Source organism: Syzygium oleosum, unplaced genomic scaffold, assembly GCF_021117445.2.
Source record: "Syzygium oleosum isolate NSW1041296 unplaced genomic scaffold, Sole_v2.1 Sole_v2.08, whole genome shotgun sequence".
In the NCBI taxonomy this organism is placed as follows: domain Eukaryota; kingdom Viridiplantae; phylum Streptophyta; class Magnoliopsida; order Myrtales; family Myrtaceae; genus Syzygium; species Syzygium oleosum.
The window spans coordinates 1,807,884-1,821,085 of NW_026607492.1; the positions used below are offsets into that span (position 1 = coordinate 1,807,884).

General features: G+C 41.5%; 2 protein-coding genes across 6 annotated transcripts; both read left to right on the forward strand.

Moving 5' to 3' along the window:
- Positions 1 to 1,182: 1,182 nt before the first annotated feature.
- Positions 1,183 to 5,879, forward strand: LOC115672805 (probable methyltransferase PMT9). Its single transcript, XM_030594757.2, has 8 exons — positions 1,183 to 1,627; positions 2,203 to 2,367; positions 2,455 to 2,637; positions 2,832 to 3,426; positions 3,986 to 4,098; positions 4,193 to 4,413; positions 4,642 to 4,971; positions 5,391 to 5,879. Exons 1-7 carry the CDS (start codon positions 1,376 to 1,378, stop codon positions 4,955 to 4,957), a joined length of 1,845 nt encoding a protein of 614 aa, XP_030450617.1. The 5' UTR covers positions 1,183 to 1,375; the 3' UTR covers positions 4,958 to 4,971; positions 5,391 to 5,879.
- Positions 5,880 to 7,511: 1,632 nt separating this feature from the next.
- Positions 7,512 to 12,762, forward strand: LOC115672807 (uridine kinase-like protein 5). 5 transcript variants are annotated; one of them, XM_056313799.1, is made up of 14 exons: positions 7,512 to 7,862; positions 7,995 to 8,086; positions 8,833 to 8,902; positions 9,005 to 9,105; positions 9,434 to 9,571; positions 10,035 to 10,114; positions 10,390 to 10,576; positions 10,749 to 10,832; positions 10,923 to 10,983; positions 11,248 to 11,308; positions 11,919 to 12,012; positions 12,093 to 12,165; positions 12,249 to 12,331; positions 12,420 to 12,762. In XM_056313799.1, the coding sequence occupies exons 1-14, from the start codon at positions 7,796 to 7,798 to the stop codon at positions 12,561 to 12,563; spliced, it is 1,335 nt and encodes a 444-aa protein (XP_056169774.1). In that variant the 5' UTR covers positions 7,512 to 7,795; the 3' UTR covers positions 12,564 to 12,762. The 5 variants fall into 5 exon arrangements, with proteins under 5 accessions (XP_056169774.1, XP_056169777.1, XP_056169773.1 ...); XM_056313798.1 differs by having other exon boundaries at positions 7,515 to 7,862; positions 8,990 to 9,105; XM_056313801.1 differs by having other exon boundaries at positions 7,515 to 7,862; positions 8,990 to 9,105; positions 9,434 to 9,530; positions 10,030 to 10,114.
- The last annotated feature ends 440 nt before the right edge of the window (positions 12,763 to 13,202 follow it).

Here is a 13,202-nt window from a genome sequence, read left to right on the forward strand (position 1 = left end):
GGGACATACTTTGATCCACCTCCTCATCCCGAACTGCTTTCATGGCAAGAGAAGCTGGACAAATCTACTTCCCATAAAAATAAAAATAAAAGAGAATCAAAACTTATTTTATAAAATCGATATTTTATTTACGCGAGATGTCAAAATACAAGCGAGCCATATTAAATACCTAATAAGCATACTTGATGCAACAATTGCAGATCGAATCCAACGTAATCAACAACCAAATATCATCATCATCATTATTATTATTTCTTTTTGGACCGACATGTACTCAGATTCTTTCCCTAAACACAAGCAGCGCTATTTAATTTCAGGTAACTCCCCTACTCCCCCCAACCCAAAAAGAAGAACAAAGGAGAACGAAACGCCACCGTATCACAAGCCCATGCCCAAAACCAAAAGTAGCAAAAGAAGCAAAATCTCCGTGCCCAACCCCCGCACGCGCTCACCCCCAATCTTCCACTTCAACGTGCGCAGCACTCGCGCATCGATTGGTCGGGTCAGTGCACGAAAACCTAAGAATTCCCGAACTCGCGGCCCCCACGCGCCAACTTCGCCTCTACCCCCCTTCGGGAAAGACAACAAAACAAAAAAAACAGAAGGAAGACAATCCCCCATGGCGTGGAAAGACTTTATTGGCCCTGGCGAAATGGCTTGTTCCCGCATTAGCCCGTGGGCCATTTCGGAAAATCACGTTATACCCCTCCAGGCCCGAAATCGTAGCCCTCCCACCAAATCTCTTGACTTCCCTGATTGGTCCGGACATATAAATTAAAGAAACAAATCCTGTTCCCGGAGCGACTTTAGGACCGATAATTAAGGCAAAGCAAAGTACGAAGTTCCTGGAAATGGCAACATATTTCGCGAAATCAAAAACATATTTTTTACTTCAGATTATACGAATTAAAAAAAACCTGGAAAAATTTCACAATTATTAAAAACGTTTTTTTAATAATTTAAGATGAATTTTTCGTGGGTTTTCAAATTCGTGAGAGAGAAAGTAAACAAGTAAAGGATGGTGTTGTCCTCCGCGACGGTCTTTAATTTTTTATTTTTCCAACATCCATCAATTCCTCAAAGGTCAAAAGTGTTGACTCGAGTCCCGTGCTACCGTGAGCTCGACCGCACGTGATCTGTCATGCACACGCACCACTCGCTTACTTAAATGGATGACAGGACAGTCGCAGCAACCCAAAAATTTCCGGCTCGGGAACCGCGTCGATCGCCGTCGCCGCAAAGGCAAATCCACCGCCCCATCTGTCCCTCCCCCCGCCCTCCGTCCGCCATCAAAATCGCGTCTTTTGGCCTGGCTTAGGGTTTCCGGCTCCGGAGGATTCCGTCGCGGTTCGGTTTGGGTTCGGGTTCGGTTCAGATGAAGAGCAAGAGCGAGTTCGTGCCCAATGCGATGGCCGTGAAGTACGTTTTGATCGGAGCGATTGCGGTTCTGGGCCTGGTGTGCTTGTACTACGGGTCGTCGGTCGCTCCGGGTCTCTCGAGATCCGACGAGGACGGTCTCGGGTCCGACGGGGCCGACCCTGTTCTGGGCGGGTTCGTTCCCCATCGCGGCTTGGATGTCCTGTTCGCCGACCGGGAGCGCAATCCCGATGTTCCCCGGAGCATTCCCGTAAGTTGCGGTTGAAGGTTTGATTGTTTTCTGCGGTGAAAGACTGTTTATTACAACTTTTGCGGTTCGATTCCGTTTGACTTCGCTTTTTCAATATTTTTGGCCGGTTTTGCGGCTTTGTTTTATGCCACGGCTGTATAAGTCTCACCGAACAGACAGAGCGTGGAGATTTCAAAATCAGTCAACTGAAAAATGACTGGCTTGCTGCTTCGAGTTTAGCAATGCAATCGCTGCATCAAAGAGGCGCGCGCCATTTTTTCAATGATTTTTCCCGCTAATATCGGATTTCAATACTCTCAGTGTCTGTGGACAAACAGCGGTCTTGTCATTTGCAAGCCTGCGAGATGTGGGTTATGTTTAGATCATTGCTTATGATCTTGAGTGCATCTTTTCCGACCTCTTTGGATCATTTCGTGAATGTGGGTTGTATCAATGGACGATAGAATTTGTCTATCAATTGCTCCGAAATCCCTGCGGTTTGATGTTTGGCTTGTCAATTGCGCTTTTAGTTGATCTTTACGATCTCCTCATGTAGCTCTTCTCACCTGGATAATTCCTTTTGTTGGTCTATTTAGGTATGTGATATGAAATTCTCGGAATTAATACCTTGTTTGGATCGAAACCTTATATACCAAATGAAATTGAAGCCCAACTTGACTTTGATGGAGCACTACGAACGGCATTGTCCACCACCCGAGCGCCGTTACAACTGCTTGATTCCTCCCCCAGTTGGCTATAAGGTTCGTTTCTTTTGAAGCTTGTACGGCAGACTAATTCAGGTTGGCCTCAGTCCGATCTGATGTTGATAATTATTTCTAGAATATCAGATACCTATCAGGTGGCCAGCAAGCAGGGATGAAGTGTGGAGAGCAAACATACCGCACACACATCTTGCACAGGAGAAATCTGATCAGCATTGGATGGTTGTGAATGGGGACAAGATAAATTTCCCCGGTGGTGGAACCCATTTTCATGATGGGGCCGACAAGTACATTATGGCAGTGGCTAAGGTATGACCTGGTTGCTTTATTATCTGTTGACCCTTGGCGGGAAAAAGGTAGAAGCTTTTCTTTCTTTTGTTCAAATTATTTCTTTGGATAGGAGGGGACATCATTTGATTTACTGTGCATTTTTAATATGGCTGCAATCATTAAACCCATAAACTCATTATGTGCTTTTTTGGGCTTTACTTATGAAACTGTAGATGCTAAAGTTTCCCGGCGATAAGCTCGACAATGGGGGAAGTATCAGGAATGTCCTTGACGTGGGGTGTGGAGTCGCAAGTTTTGGTGCTTACCTTCTTCCTCTTGATATTATAGCCATGTCCCTTGCACCTAATGACGTGCATGAGAACCAGATACAATTCGCATTAGAGAGGGGGATTCCTTCTACCCTAGGTGTATTGGGGACCAAAAGACTTCCTTATCCAAGTAGATCGTTTGAACTGGCTCATTGTTCACGATGTAGGATAGATTGGCTCCAAAGAGATGGCATTCTATTATTAGAACTTGACAGATTACTAAGACCAGGGGGATATTTTGTGTACTCCTCTCCTGAAGCCTATGCGCATGATCCGGAGAACCGAAAGATTTGGAGCTCCATGTATGATCTTCTTAGGAGAATGTGCTGGAGAGTTGTTGCTAAGAAAGACCAGACTGTTATATGGGCAAAACCAATGAGTAATAGTTGTTACTTGAAGAGAGATCAAGGAACAAAACCCCCTTTATGCAGCTCTGATGATGATCCAGATGCCAGTTGGAATGTGCTCATGAAGGCATGCATCTCCCCTTACTCGGCAAGTGAGTGCTTTGATAATATCTTTAGTGCTGGAAACATTATGTACTTGTTACTGATGTACGATCTGTTTATTCATGTATCGCTAATTTAATCAGTCGCCCTCATTTCAAATTCTTGTTGGTTTTCTCTAGAATTTACCTCTGGGGAAGGAGGGTCATCTCATGTAAAATTATTGTCTATGCATGAGACATCACTTGGCTTCTTCCCGGATCGCTCTGTGACTTGATGACAATTTGCAGATTATCACAGTAGGCATCGAATGTCTTTCTGAAATAATAACTGCATCTGTCCAGTAGACATAAGTGATTGAACGGCGTGGATAGATTATAGAGTCCCCTTAGTCTCCCCTCACCTTGATTGCTTACAGTGATGGTAATCACAATTTTTTGCTTGGGTGGCAAAAAAAACTTAATCGAAGGCACATGATTTGTGATACGTGCTGATAACTTTTCTTCTATCAGTTGCTCTTCGGGGAACACCTGTTTCTCCCTCGATATTGAGTAAAACTTTGGTGGTGTGAGTAAAATTAATTTTCATTATCCTACTTATTTTGTTAAAAAGGGATGCACCGGGAAAGATGGAGTGGATTGGTTCCTTGGCCTCGGAGGCTTACTGCACCACCTCCTCGCCTGGAAGAAATTGGTGTCACTCATGCGGAGTTTCAAGAGGATACTGTAAGTCCATGCATGCCATGATGGCCAATGTGCCACTACATTCAGGATTTAGCGTGTATCATTCTAATAAGAAATTTCATGATCTTTTATGCAGAGTGTATGGCGTTCTAGAGTTGATGAGTACTGGAAGCAGATGAGAGCTATCTTACATAAGAACTCAATCAGAAATGTCATGGACATGAACTCTAACCTTGGCGGGTTTGGAGCTGCCCTAAATGACAAAGATGTTTGGGTCATGAATGTAGCTCCTGTTCATGCCTCTGCCAAATTGAAGATTATCTATGATCGAGGCTTAATTGGAACTGTTCATGATTGGTATTGATCCTGCCTATTATCATTTTAGGTCATGCATTTGTTTGTCATACGTGATCCATACGAAGTATTTCCTGTTACCAATCAACATATTCTGCTGGTTGATATTCGACAGCCACTGAGTATGATGTGGATATGGCAGGGATAACAAGGAATTTGACGTACTCCGTTCTGTTTCTCACTCTCAGCTCTTAGTATGAATATCATTTATCTTTTTTTTTCTTTTTTCAGGTGTGAAGCATTTTCAACATATCCCCGTACATATGATCTTCTGCATGCCTGGAAAGTTTTTTCGGATATTGACAAGCGTAATTGTGGGGTAGAGGATCTATTGATTGAAATGGACCGGATTTTAAGGCCAGAGGGCTTTGTAATCATAAGAGATAAATCTTCTGTAATAAATTACATCAGGAAATATCTTCTTGCCTTAAGGTGGGATGGCTGGTCATCAGAAGTTGAACCTAGGGTGGATTCTCTCTCCTCTTCCGAAGAAAGAGTTTTTATTGTGAGAAAGAAGTTGTGGGCTGAAGGGGTCAACACAATGTGATGATGCATTATCAGGTACTTGTTTTGTATGATCTGTTTGAAATTAAAATTGTAGTTTTGTTTGTGTTAATCACATATCATCATGGTGGATTACAAGTTCATCCCTCGATCCTCTCTTTGAGCTTCCTAGCCCAGTTGTCTCTGTTTTTTGAACCAGTTAATCAGATTATATGAGCAACTTAAGTAACCATGGCCTTTAAAAATCCCTCGCCTTGCTTTCTTTCTGTTTTTTTTGGGTCAAATCTCGCCGTGCTTTCTTCTCAGCAGTAAATCTGTTAAATGACTTGCACACTCATTCTAAGTTCAATGATCAATCGTTGTGATTGTATCTCAAATTCTAGTTTTCCCTCCTACAGTCTACAGCAAGACTACTTTCTGTACGTACATGCGACTGATTACATGCACATGCACATGCATCACTGTTTTTGTTTCAGATGTGTAGAAGGGTCATGAATGGATCTGCTAGGAGAAACTAGCATTTAGTCGCGCCCCTTGGTACCAAGACTTGCCTGTTCTTTCGAGATGGGGACTGACTTTCTAGAAGAGACTTCTGTGTAAAGCATCGTGGAGGTACAAACGAAGCAGCTGCTACATACGACTGGTTGAGAGAAGCTAGGCTTACATGATTATTTTGGGCTGGTTTGTTCGGACGTAATTTTTCGTCAATATACTTTGTAATTTTCACTTTTACCTCGCCTTTTCGATCATAAAGGCTTTATGGGTCATTCTGTCGGTCGCAGCGATACGACCTATAAAGTGAAGCAATGGCCTAATCGCTGCCTTGTCTAAGTCACGGCTGTATTTAAAAGTTAGGTCAGTAGCTGAGTGCATGTACATGTCATATCGGTCATTGACATCAAAATGGACTTCCTCATATTCAGGATGTCTTCACGAGGCGATAAGTTTGATCGCTTCTTTTTCAACGCTTTGAAATTTTTGCTTCTTGACTAATGGCTTCTTGTTCTTTTCGGGTTTCTTAGTCTTTGAATGTATTCAATTTCACCTTAGAAATCTTATATTTTCTGTAATTTTCTCGTGCTCAAGACTCTGAGTCTCTATTCCAATCCTAACCACGAGCCAGATTCAGTGCTGCAGTTGGGTTCCAATGGCATAAATACAACTTAGGTCATGTATTTTCCTTCATCCCTTCGTTGGGTGCATATATATCAAGTGAATGGAATGCCCTTTCTACTACCCCTAAAGCCTTGTTTGGTTCAATACAGAACTGGATTTGTTGACAAACAGGGTTCCTTGGCAAGATTTCAAGGGAAATTATGACACTGATTCGGATTTTACATGGAATAGGATTTGTTAAAAAGTTCATAATTGAATTGCTCGACTGTAGCTAATATGGGCATTTCACTTTTACATTTCCATAACCACAACAAAATCATCAAAAATCGAACTCTACTACAGATGGCCGTTGCAGTTGATTGTTGCCTCCGTTGCCTCCGCTACCTTCATTTGCCGGTCACTAGCGATGTCGATTATCGGTCATGGTCGCTGTTGCCAGTAGCCCTGATGATTGCCAATCATCAGTCTCTTCTCAGTTTTCGATGAGAAGTATTCTCCATGGAGGTCCCGATTTTTTGTCATCCAAACAGTGAAAAAGAAATCTTATTCCAAGAAATGATATTACTAGGAATAGGAACCCATTTGAGAATTCTTGTTCGCAAAACCAAACGAGACCTAAAAAGAAACATGTTTTCTTAGAGAAATATTGATTCTTTCTAACTTTTAAAATTAAATTATAACCATCAAATTTCTAATGAATTTTTATTAACCGATGCTCACCTAATGAAAGAAATTTTGTTATATTGGATGCACGGCCTTTTTTGTGTTATACGTAATTAGTTCATTGAAAATCAAAGTAGTTCCATTATAAGTATGGTTAATGAGTGAATTAGAAACCAAAATACTTCAGATGGGTAAGAAATGTTATTCATTACACTGCTGGATAATAAATAGGGCTTCATGATTTTAACTACAAAGTAAATATATTGAAAGGAATAAATTTAGTAATTCCGAAATATAATTAAGAAACATCAATCAATATACTATCCGATGCACATACAACGTAAATTGAAGTTTTTATAAAAATTCTCATTCAATTACATTTCCACAACTTTTTTCTTACAACCAAACACAAGAATTTTCATTCTACTCCATTCTCATGATTCATCACATAAAAATAGCGAAAAAAATCATTCCGTTTCATTCTATTCCATTCTGTCACACCAAACGCTACATCAATGTCTCTCTATCTACATCTAATATAGCATACTAAAGCTATACGCGTTTTCTGTATAAAACAATTTACATTCGAAAATCTATAGTAAATAAGAAATTACTCTTCCAATTCCTAGTGGAAAAAAAAAGGGGGGGCAAAGAATGGACGTAATCACACTTACATTTTTCCTCAGTCGATGTTTAAACGGTGGTCGTTTCAGACAACAGCAACCCAGCCCCAACCAACCACGAGCGCACCGGGGAGCGGGGACACGTGTCGGCCCCACAGCGTTCGTCTCTTCCCGCTCTTTTCGTCCCCTTCTTCCTCCATCATCCATCGCCTTCGATCTCCGATCTCTCATCTCTCTCTGTAACTCCTCCTCATATAAAGGAGCTCCAAACCCGCGCATGGAAAATCCTCACCGCCCTGCCATTCTCCTATGCTCGCCGCGCCCCTCGCGTCCTCCGGAAATCCTCGCCGCCAGCGGCGAAAAGACCAAACGCCGAAGCGCTCCGATCGCCGCACTCCCCCCACGACCTTCCTCTTCAGTATCATCGCAGATCGCCCCGCGTGAATTTCGAGGCCCGATCGCCGGTCTTTCGGCTCGCCATGGACTCGGAGTCGGCGGCTGCGCCGGCCGCTCGAGCGCCGCCGTTCAAGCAGCCGTTCGTGATAGGTGATCGGGTCGCGCCCGTGCTCGATTCTAGTTTTTTCCCGGGGTAATTCTCGGTCTTTTAGCCTTGTGACGGGACGAGTCGTGATTCGTGGTTGGTTTCTTGTGTTGCTTCTTGTTGGGCCTTCCGGTCAGGTGTCGCTGGCGGGACCGCGTCCGGCAAGACGACCGTCTGCAACATGATCATCTCGCAGATGCATCACGAGCGTGTTGTTCTCGTGAATCAGGTGAGAGCCTTTGGTCCTTATGGATTGACATTGTAAGAAATCCGCAACAGCTAAAAGAATCGTACAACGAACGTTTCCTTTTTTTTTGCGGTGGAAATGAGGTTACGCGAGAAACACTGAGAAGGGCACTACACTAGCCGAACACATTGTTTAGGAGTCGAGGTCCCACCACCAGGCCTTGCTGAAGTTGTGAACTTGTGTGAATTCTGCCTTGTGATCGGCTCTTTCTGTTGAGTTAGCAATAAGGGGAGTTTACTAGAAAAGACAATGACATTCAACGCCTTGTTTAGAATTTGAAAGAGTTCCTGAGTGTTCAGGGACCATTCATTGATTTATTGAAGCATTAAGTTCCCTTTGTTTGGAAAGGTTGAAATGATCATGTTTCATGGTTGGATGTCTCCCGAACTAAACTAATGTTTGTTGTCAAACGAATGGAGTTTGCTCTGCTCTAGTGATAGATTTCTTGGAGACACTCATAAAGCTTTGTGTAGAAAGTGGAATACAAGGATGTAATTGCAACTCGTAAATAAGGCATGTGGCAGGAAATAACCATTTCTTTTGAGACTTAAAATTTTAGAGTTCAAAAAATAAAGAGATCAAATTTTCTCATGCTATCTTTCTATGTAAGCAATTCATATATGTATAATGTTCCACATGGGAAAGAGGAAACCTTTTTTTCTCTCCAACCAAATTCTGTTATCCTGGAATGAATATTGATGCTAATTGCTTTGCTCTGCATCTTGCAGGATTCTTTCTACCACTCACTGAGTGATGAGAAACTGCAGAAGGTTCATGAGTACAATTTTGACCATCCGGGTGAGTTTACTGGTCAATTTGCTTGGTGAAAGATGCAAGCTTGAAGTGTCCGCAACTTTGTACTTGACATTTTCAATCATTGCTCAGATGCATTCAATACAGAACTGCTCCTTTCATGCATGGAAAAGCTAAAACTTGGACGGGAAGTCAGCATACCTGGCTATGATTTCAAGAGCCATAGAAGCACTGAAGCAGCATGCAAGGTACTAAATGTATATGCACGTTGCAGACTATCTTTCGAGCTGCAATGTCAGTCACCAGAAGCACCTTCCAGACTCCTAACTATAGCAAACTTTCAATCATCTTGGGTTAGATTGTAGTCTCTTCCATAAGTGAGTGTCCGGTTTTCTCTGAGAAGAGTACCATTGCCGTCAGAAATTTATGGTGGAGGAATGTCCAGCATTAGAATGGCACATACATTTTTGTAACATCTGTGAAGATCCCTTTTCTTTTGTTTTGGTTTGCCACTTTATGTAGCCTCCCAATTAGATACACACTAACTTTATACTGCTGTTTCTTTAATTTGTGTAGGTCAACCCCTCTGATGTTATAATTTTAGAAGGAATTCTTGTCCTTCATGATCCTCGAGTTCGTGATCTCATGAACATGAAGATCTTTGTCGACACAGGTCTCTTATGGTCCTTGTCTCTGTGTCATTCTTACAGTAGAGTAAGTAGTTCTGCCTTTGTTTTGAGAGGATCTGACCTGTCTTTGAGCTTTCCAGCTTGGGTTTCTGCTTTTCTGAAGTTAAATAGCTTGGGACTTGAGAAACCTTACCTCAATGTAATAGTTCTTAGAGCCCTTCTGACTTTGATCACTAAAGCATATGTTTGCTAGAAAAGCACATTATTTGACATGTGCACCAGTCATTGTTCATCAAAAGAAATGTTAACTGCAGTTCATGAAAAGATAATTAGGAGTTTCCACATGAATATCCTCAATGTTTCATTCTCATATGGACTCTTAGTTCAGCTAGAAAGTTTATTTGTATTTGCATAATGAACACGTGGATTTTTGCTGACCTCCTCCTTTTAACATAAATTCCCTGCATCATTAGATGGCACAAGCTCAGCTTTCTGCTCGGGATTCGGGGTTACAATCTAATAAGCATCCTAACGCTTCTTCAGTGCAGATTCTGATATACGACTTGCGCGGAGGATTCAACGGGATACCATTGAAAGAGGCAGGGACATTCAAGGTGTGCTTGAACAAGTTAGTAATCTGAATCCCTTCCTCAATAGCTGCCATCTCAATCAATGGTAAGGAGGTGTGTCATTCATTCAAAAGAAACCACTCACATTCCCACTAAAACCAAGAAGGGATACACTGGGACGATACTTAAAAAGAGATTATTGCGGGGACTATGTTTGCTATTGTCTAAGCATTTGAATCTATCTCTCTCTCTCTGTCTCTCTGTATGCATTGCAGCCCCATCACATCAGCAAGTTGTCTTACCGCGCAATTTACTTTAATTTTCAGTATGACAGGTTTGTGAAGCCTAGTTTCGATGAATTCATATTGCCATCAAAAAAGTTTGCCGATGTCATCATCCCTAGAGGAGGAGATAATGATGTTGCGATCGACTTGATAGTTCAACATATTCATACGAAGCTTGGCCAGCACGATCTATGCAAAATATACGCTAATTTATTTGTGATTACTTCTACCTTTCAGGTATCAGTCATATATCTTGAACTATTTCTTAATTTCTCTGTACGTGCTCCAGTGGAGTTCCTCTTATACAACATGGGAAACCACTTGTGTGTTGAACTCCTCATCTATGTTTGGCTAGAGACTAATAATATATTAATACCACGAACTACTTCATGATTGTTTTTATTACCAGATACGGGGTATGCACACACTTATACGCGATGTCAGGACAACAAAACATGACTTTGTCTTCTATGCTGATCGTCTTATTCGCATGGTAAACAATTTGGTTATTGCTGCAGTCCAGAGAAAGGAGAAGTAATCTGTCTGTTTTAATTCTTGATTTGTTAGATGCCATTTTTTTCAGGTGGTGGAGCACGGACTTGGCCATCTCCCCTTTTCTGAAAAACAGATAACTACTCCAACAGGTTGTCAGAAAATGCTTTCTACGTTCCTTGTTGAACAGGACGACATTAGATACACTGATTCTTTACATTAAGTCTTTTCACTTGTACATATGCGTTGTTCAGTCTCTGTAGTCTGTAAGTTACGTTTGGAAAAAATTTCTTCCTTTTGATGGGTCATCCAGGCTTGAGCGAAAGCCCTTCACCAAAATACTCGAATGGAATGCACAAAATATATGCTGTATGTCATAGACACTAGTGAAATTGAAAACCTTTCATTCCTGTCAGGATCCGTATACACTGGAGTTGTTTTCCACAGAAGGTTGTGTGGAGTCTCGATCATCAGAAGGTAAGTTGTCTAGTTGTACGTTCAATATGACAGAGTCAGCTATCTATAGTACTAAGGGCTCATAGCATTTAAGGGCTACTCCTGTACTTATGCATGTTTTCAAAGTTTGGCGAGTATCAAGCATAGAAGTTTGTTATTGATTATGAAGAAAATTTCTTGCGGTGCTATGGCTGCTTCTCCCGGATAGCATCAGTATCTGTTAGGTTCCAATCTGCAGATTAAAGTAAACTGTTTTCTGTCTTGAGGATTTTCTTTCAGCTGCAATGAATGAGTCTTGCTCCCTTACTTCTGTTCAATTGGAACAAGTGAGAGCAAAGGTTCTTCTTTGGTAACTAATGGGTGGCATGGTTACTGAGAAGGAAATTAAGGGTACAGAGTTGCTGTCTCAACCCTGGAAACTTCACCAAGGCTCCTGTCTGCTTTGACAGACTATCGAATTCTCCACTCATGCCACTGTTGAGCTATTTGCTCTCCTTGTACATGCTAAGAAGAATTATGCATTGTACTAATGTTGTGCTTGCATGCACTTGATTCACTGAACTAACAAGTAACTCAACTCAGAGTGGCAAAAATTAACTGGATTACTCACACTTGATTGTGCATACGCCAGCGGCGAAAGCATGGAGAATGCATTAAGGGCCTGCTGTAAGGGAATCAAAATTGGCAAAATACTCATTCATGGAGAGGGTAATAGCGGCAGGCAGGTTAGTAAAGGCAAGTGATCCGATGCACATTCTTATATCAACAACATGGTAATTATACTTTGGCAATGACATTGGTGCAGCTGATCTATGAAAAGCTACCCGCAGACATCTCAAGCCGTCACGTGTTCTTACTTGATCCCGTACTTGCTTCAGGTTTGAAAACACAGAAATAGTCACCATCACTTTATATACCAGCTGAAACAGACATGAACAGTGTGCGTAAATCCATCTTTCAGGGAACTCTGCGGTCAAGGCCATAACTCTACTTCTCAGCAAGGGTGTAGCAGAGGCTAATATCATTTTCCTTAATCTCATAGCAGTAAGTGAAGTTGGTAATTCATAACCTTTCGAAGACACCAAAAGCAGTGCATTTTAAGATCTGCTGCAATTTGAATGTCACAATGCAGGCACCTCAAGGTATACATGCGGTGTGCAAAAGATTTCCGAAGATGAAGATTGTGACTTCAGAGATTGATGCATCTCTGGATGAGAATGCGCGTGTGATTCCAGGCATGGGGGAGTTTGGGGATCGCTACTTTGGAACAGATTAAAATCACAACAAAGAGGCACTGATCCAAGCACCTTTAAAAGCGAACAAGCAGTGAGGAAAATCACCAAGATATACCATATTTCACAGCCATTCTTTAAATATCAATGTCCAAAATCAGATGGTGCTAAAGTATTACTTGTAGAATTACTAAAGAAAAACATGGTTTCATATGATAAATATAAATTATGTTCTGCTCGGCACTAGAAAATGTTCATAATATAATATCTTATGTATAAAAAGATGATCATGCATCAACGTCATAGATTGTTTTCCCCAATTTTTGCAGTCTTCCAAAACAAATGCAGTAACTAACACGTGCTCTTCATAGAATGTCCAAAATTGGCATGTTGTCTTACACTCTTGATTTAAAATGAGACTACGGACCTGCAGATTGAGTAGGATTTGCACTTCTTAACTTAAGTTAATGACTATAGAAAACAAGAACACGCATATGGCTATTGATGGCATCTTTATTGAGGGGAAGATGGAAGAAACTTTCAGTATTCGAAGTGGTTGGACAGCATCGTCAATACTTAGTACAAAAGAGAGTTTTCAGCATAGATAATTATGGTCCACCCAAGTTGTGTTTGATTGCTAATACTCATTTCTCATAAACAATGCTTCAGTTGCTGCCACAAGA

What these genes read in the sequence shown, in the direction of transcription:
- LOC115672805 (XM_030594757.2), top strand. Translation starts at nt 1,376, where the DNA reads ATGAAGAGCAAGAGCGAGTTCGTGCCCAATGCGATGGCCGTGAAGTAC. An exon ending in ATGTTCCCCGGAGCATTCCC is followed by an intron (nt 1,628 to 2,202) that starts GTAAGTTGCGGT and finishes TGGTCTATTTAG; the next exon opens with GTATGTGATATGAAATTCTC. An exon ending in CTCCCCCAGTTGGCTATAAG is followed by an intron (nt 2,368 to 2,454) that starts GTTCGTTTCTTT and finishes CTAGAATATCAG; the next exon opens with ATACCTATCAGGTGGCCAGC.
- LOC115672807 (XM_056313798.1), top strand. Translation starts at nt 7,796, where the DNA reads ATGGACTCGGAGTCGGCGGCTGCGCCGGCCGCTCGAGCGCCGCCGTTC. An exon ending in CAAGCAGCCGTTCGTGATAG is followed by an intron (nt 7,863 to 7,994) that starts GTGATCGGGTCG and finishes CCTTCCGGTCAG; the next exon opens with GTGTCGCTGGCGGGACCGCG. An exon ending in TTCAAGGTGTGCTTGAACAA is followed by an intron (nt 10,115 to 10,389) that starts GTTAGTAATCTG and finishes TCAGTATGACAG; the next exon opens with GTTTGTGAAGCCTAGTTTCG.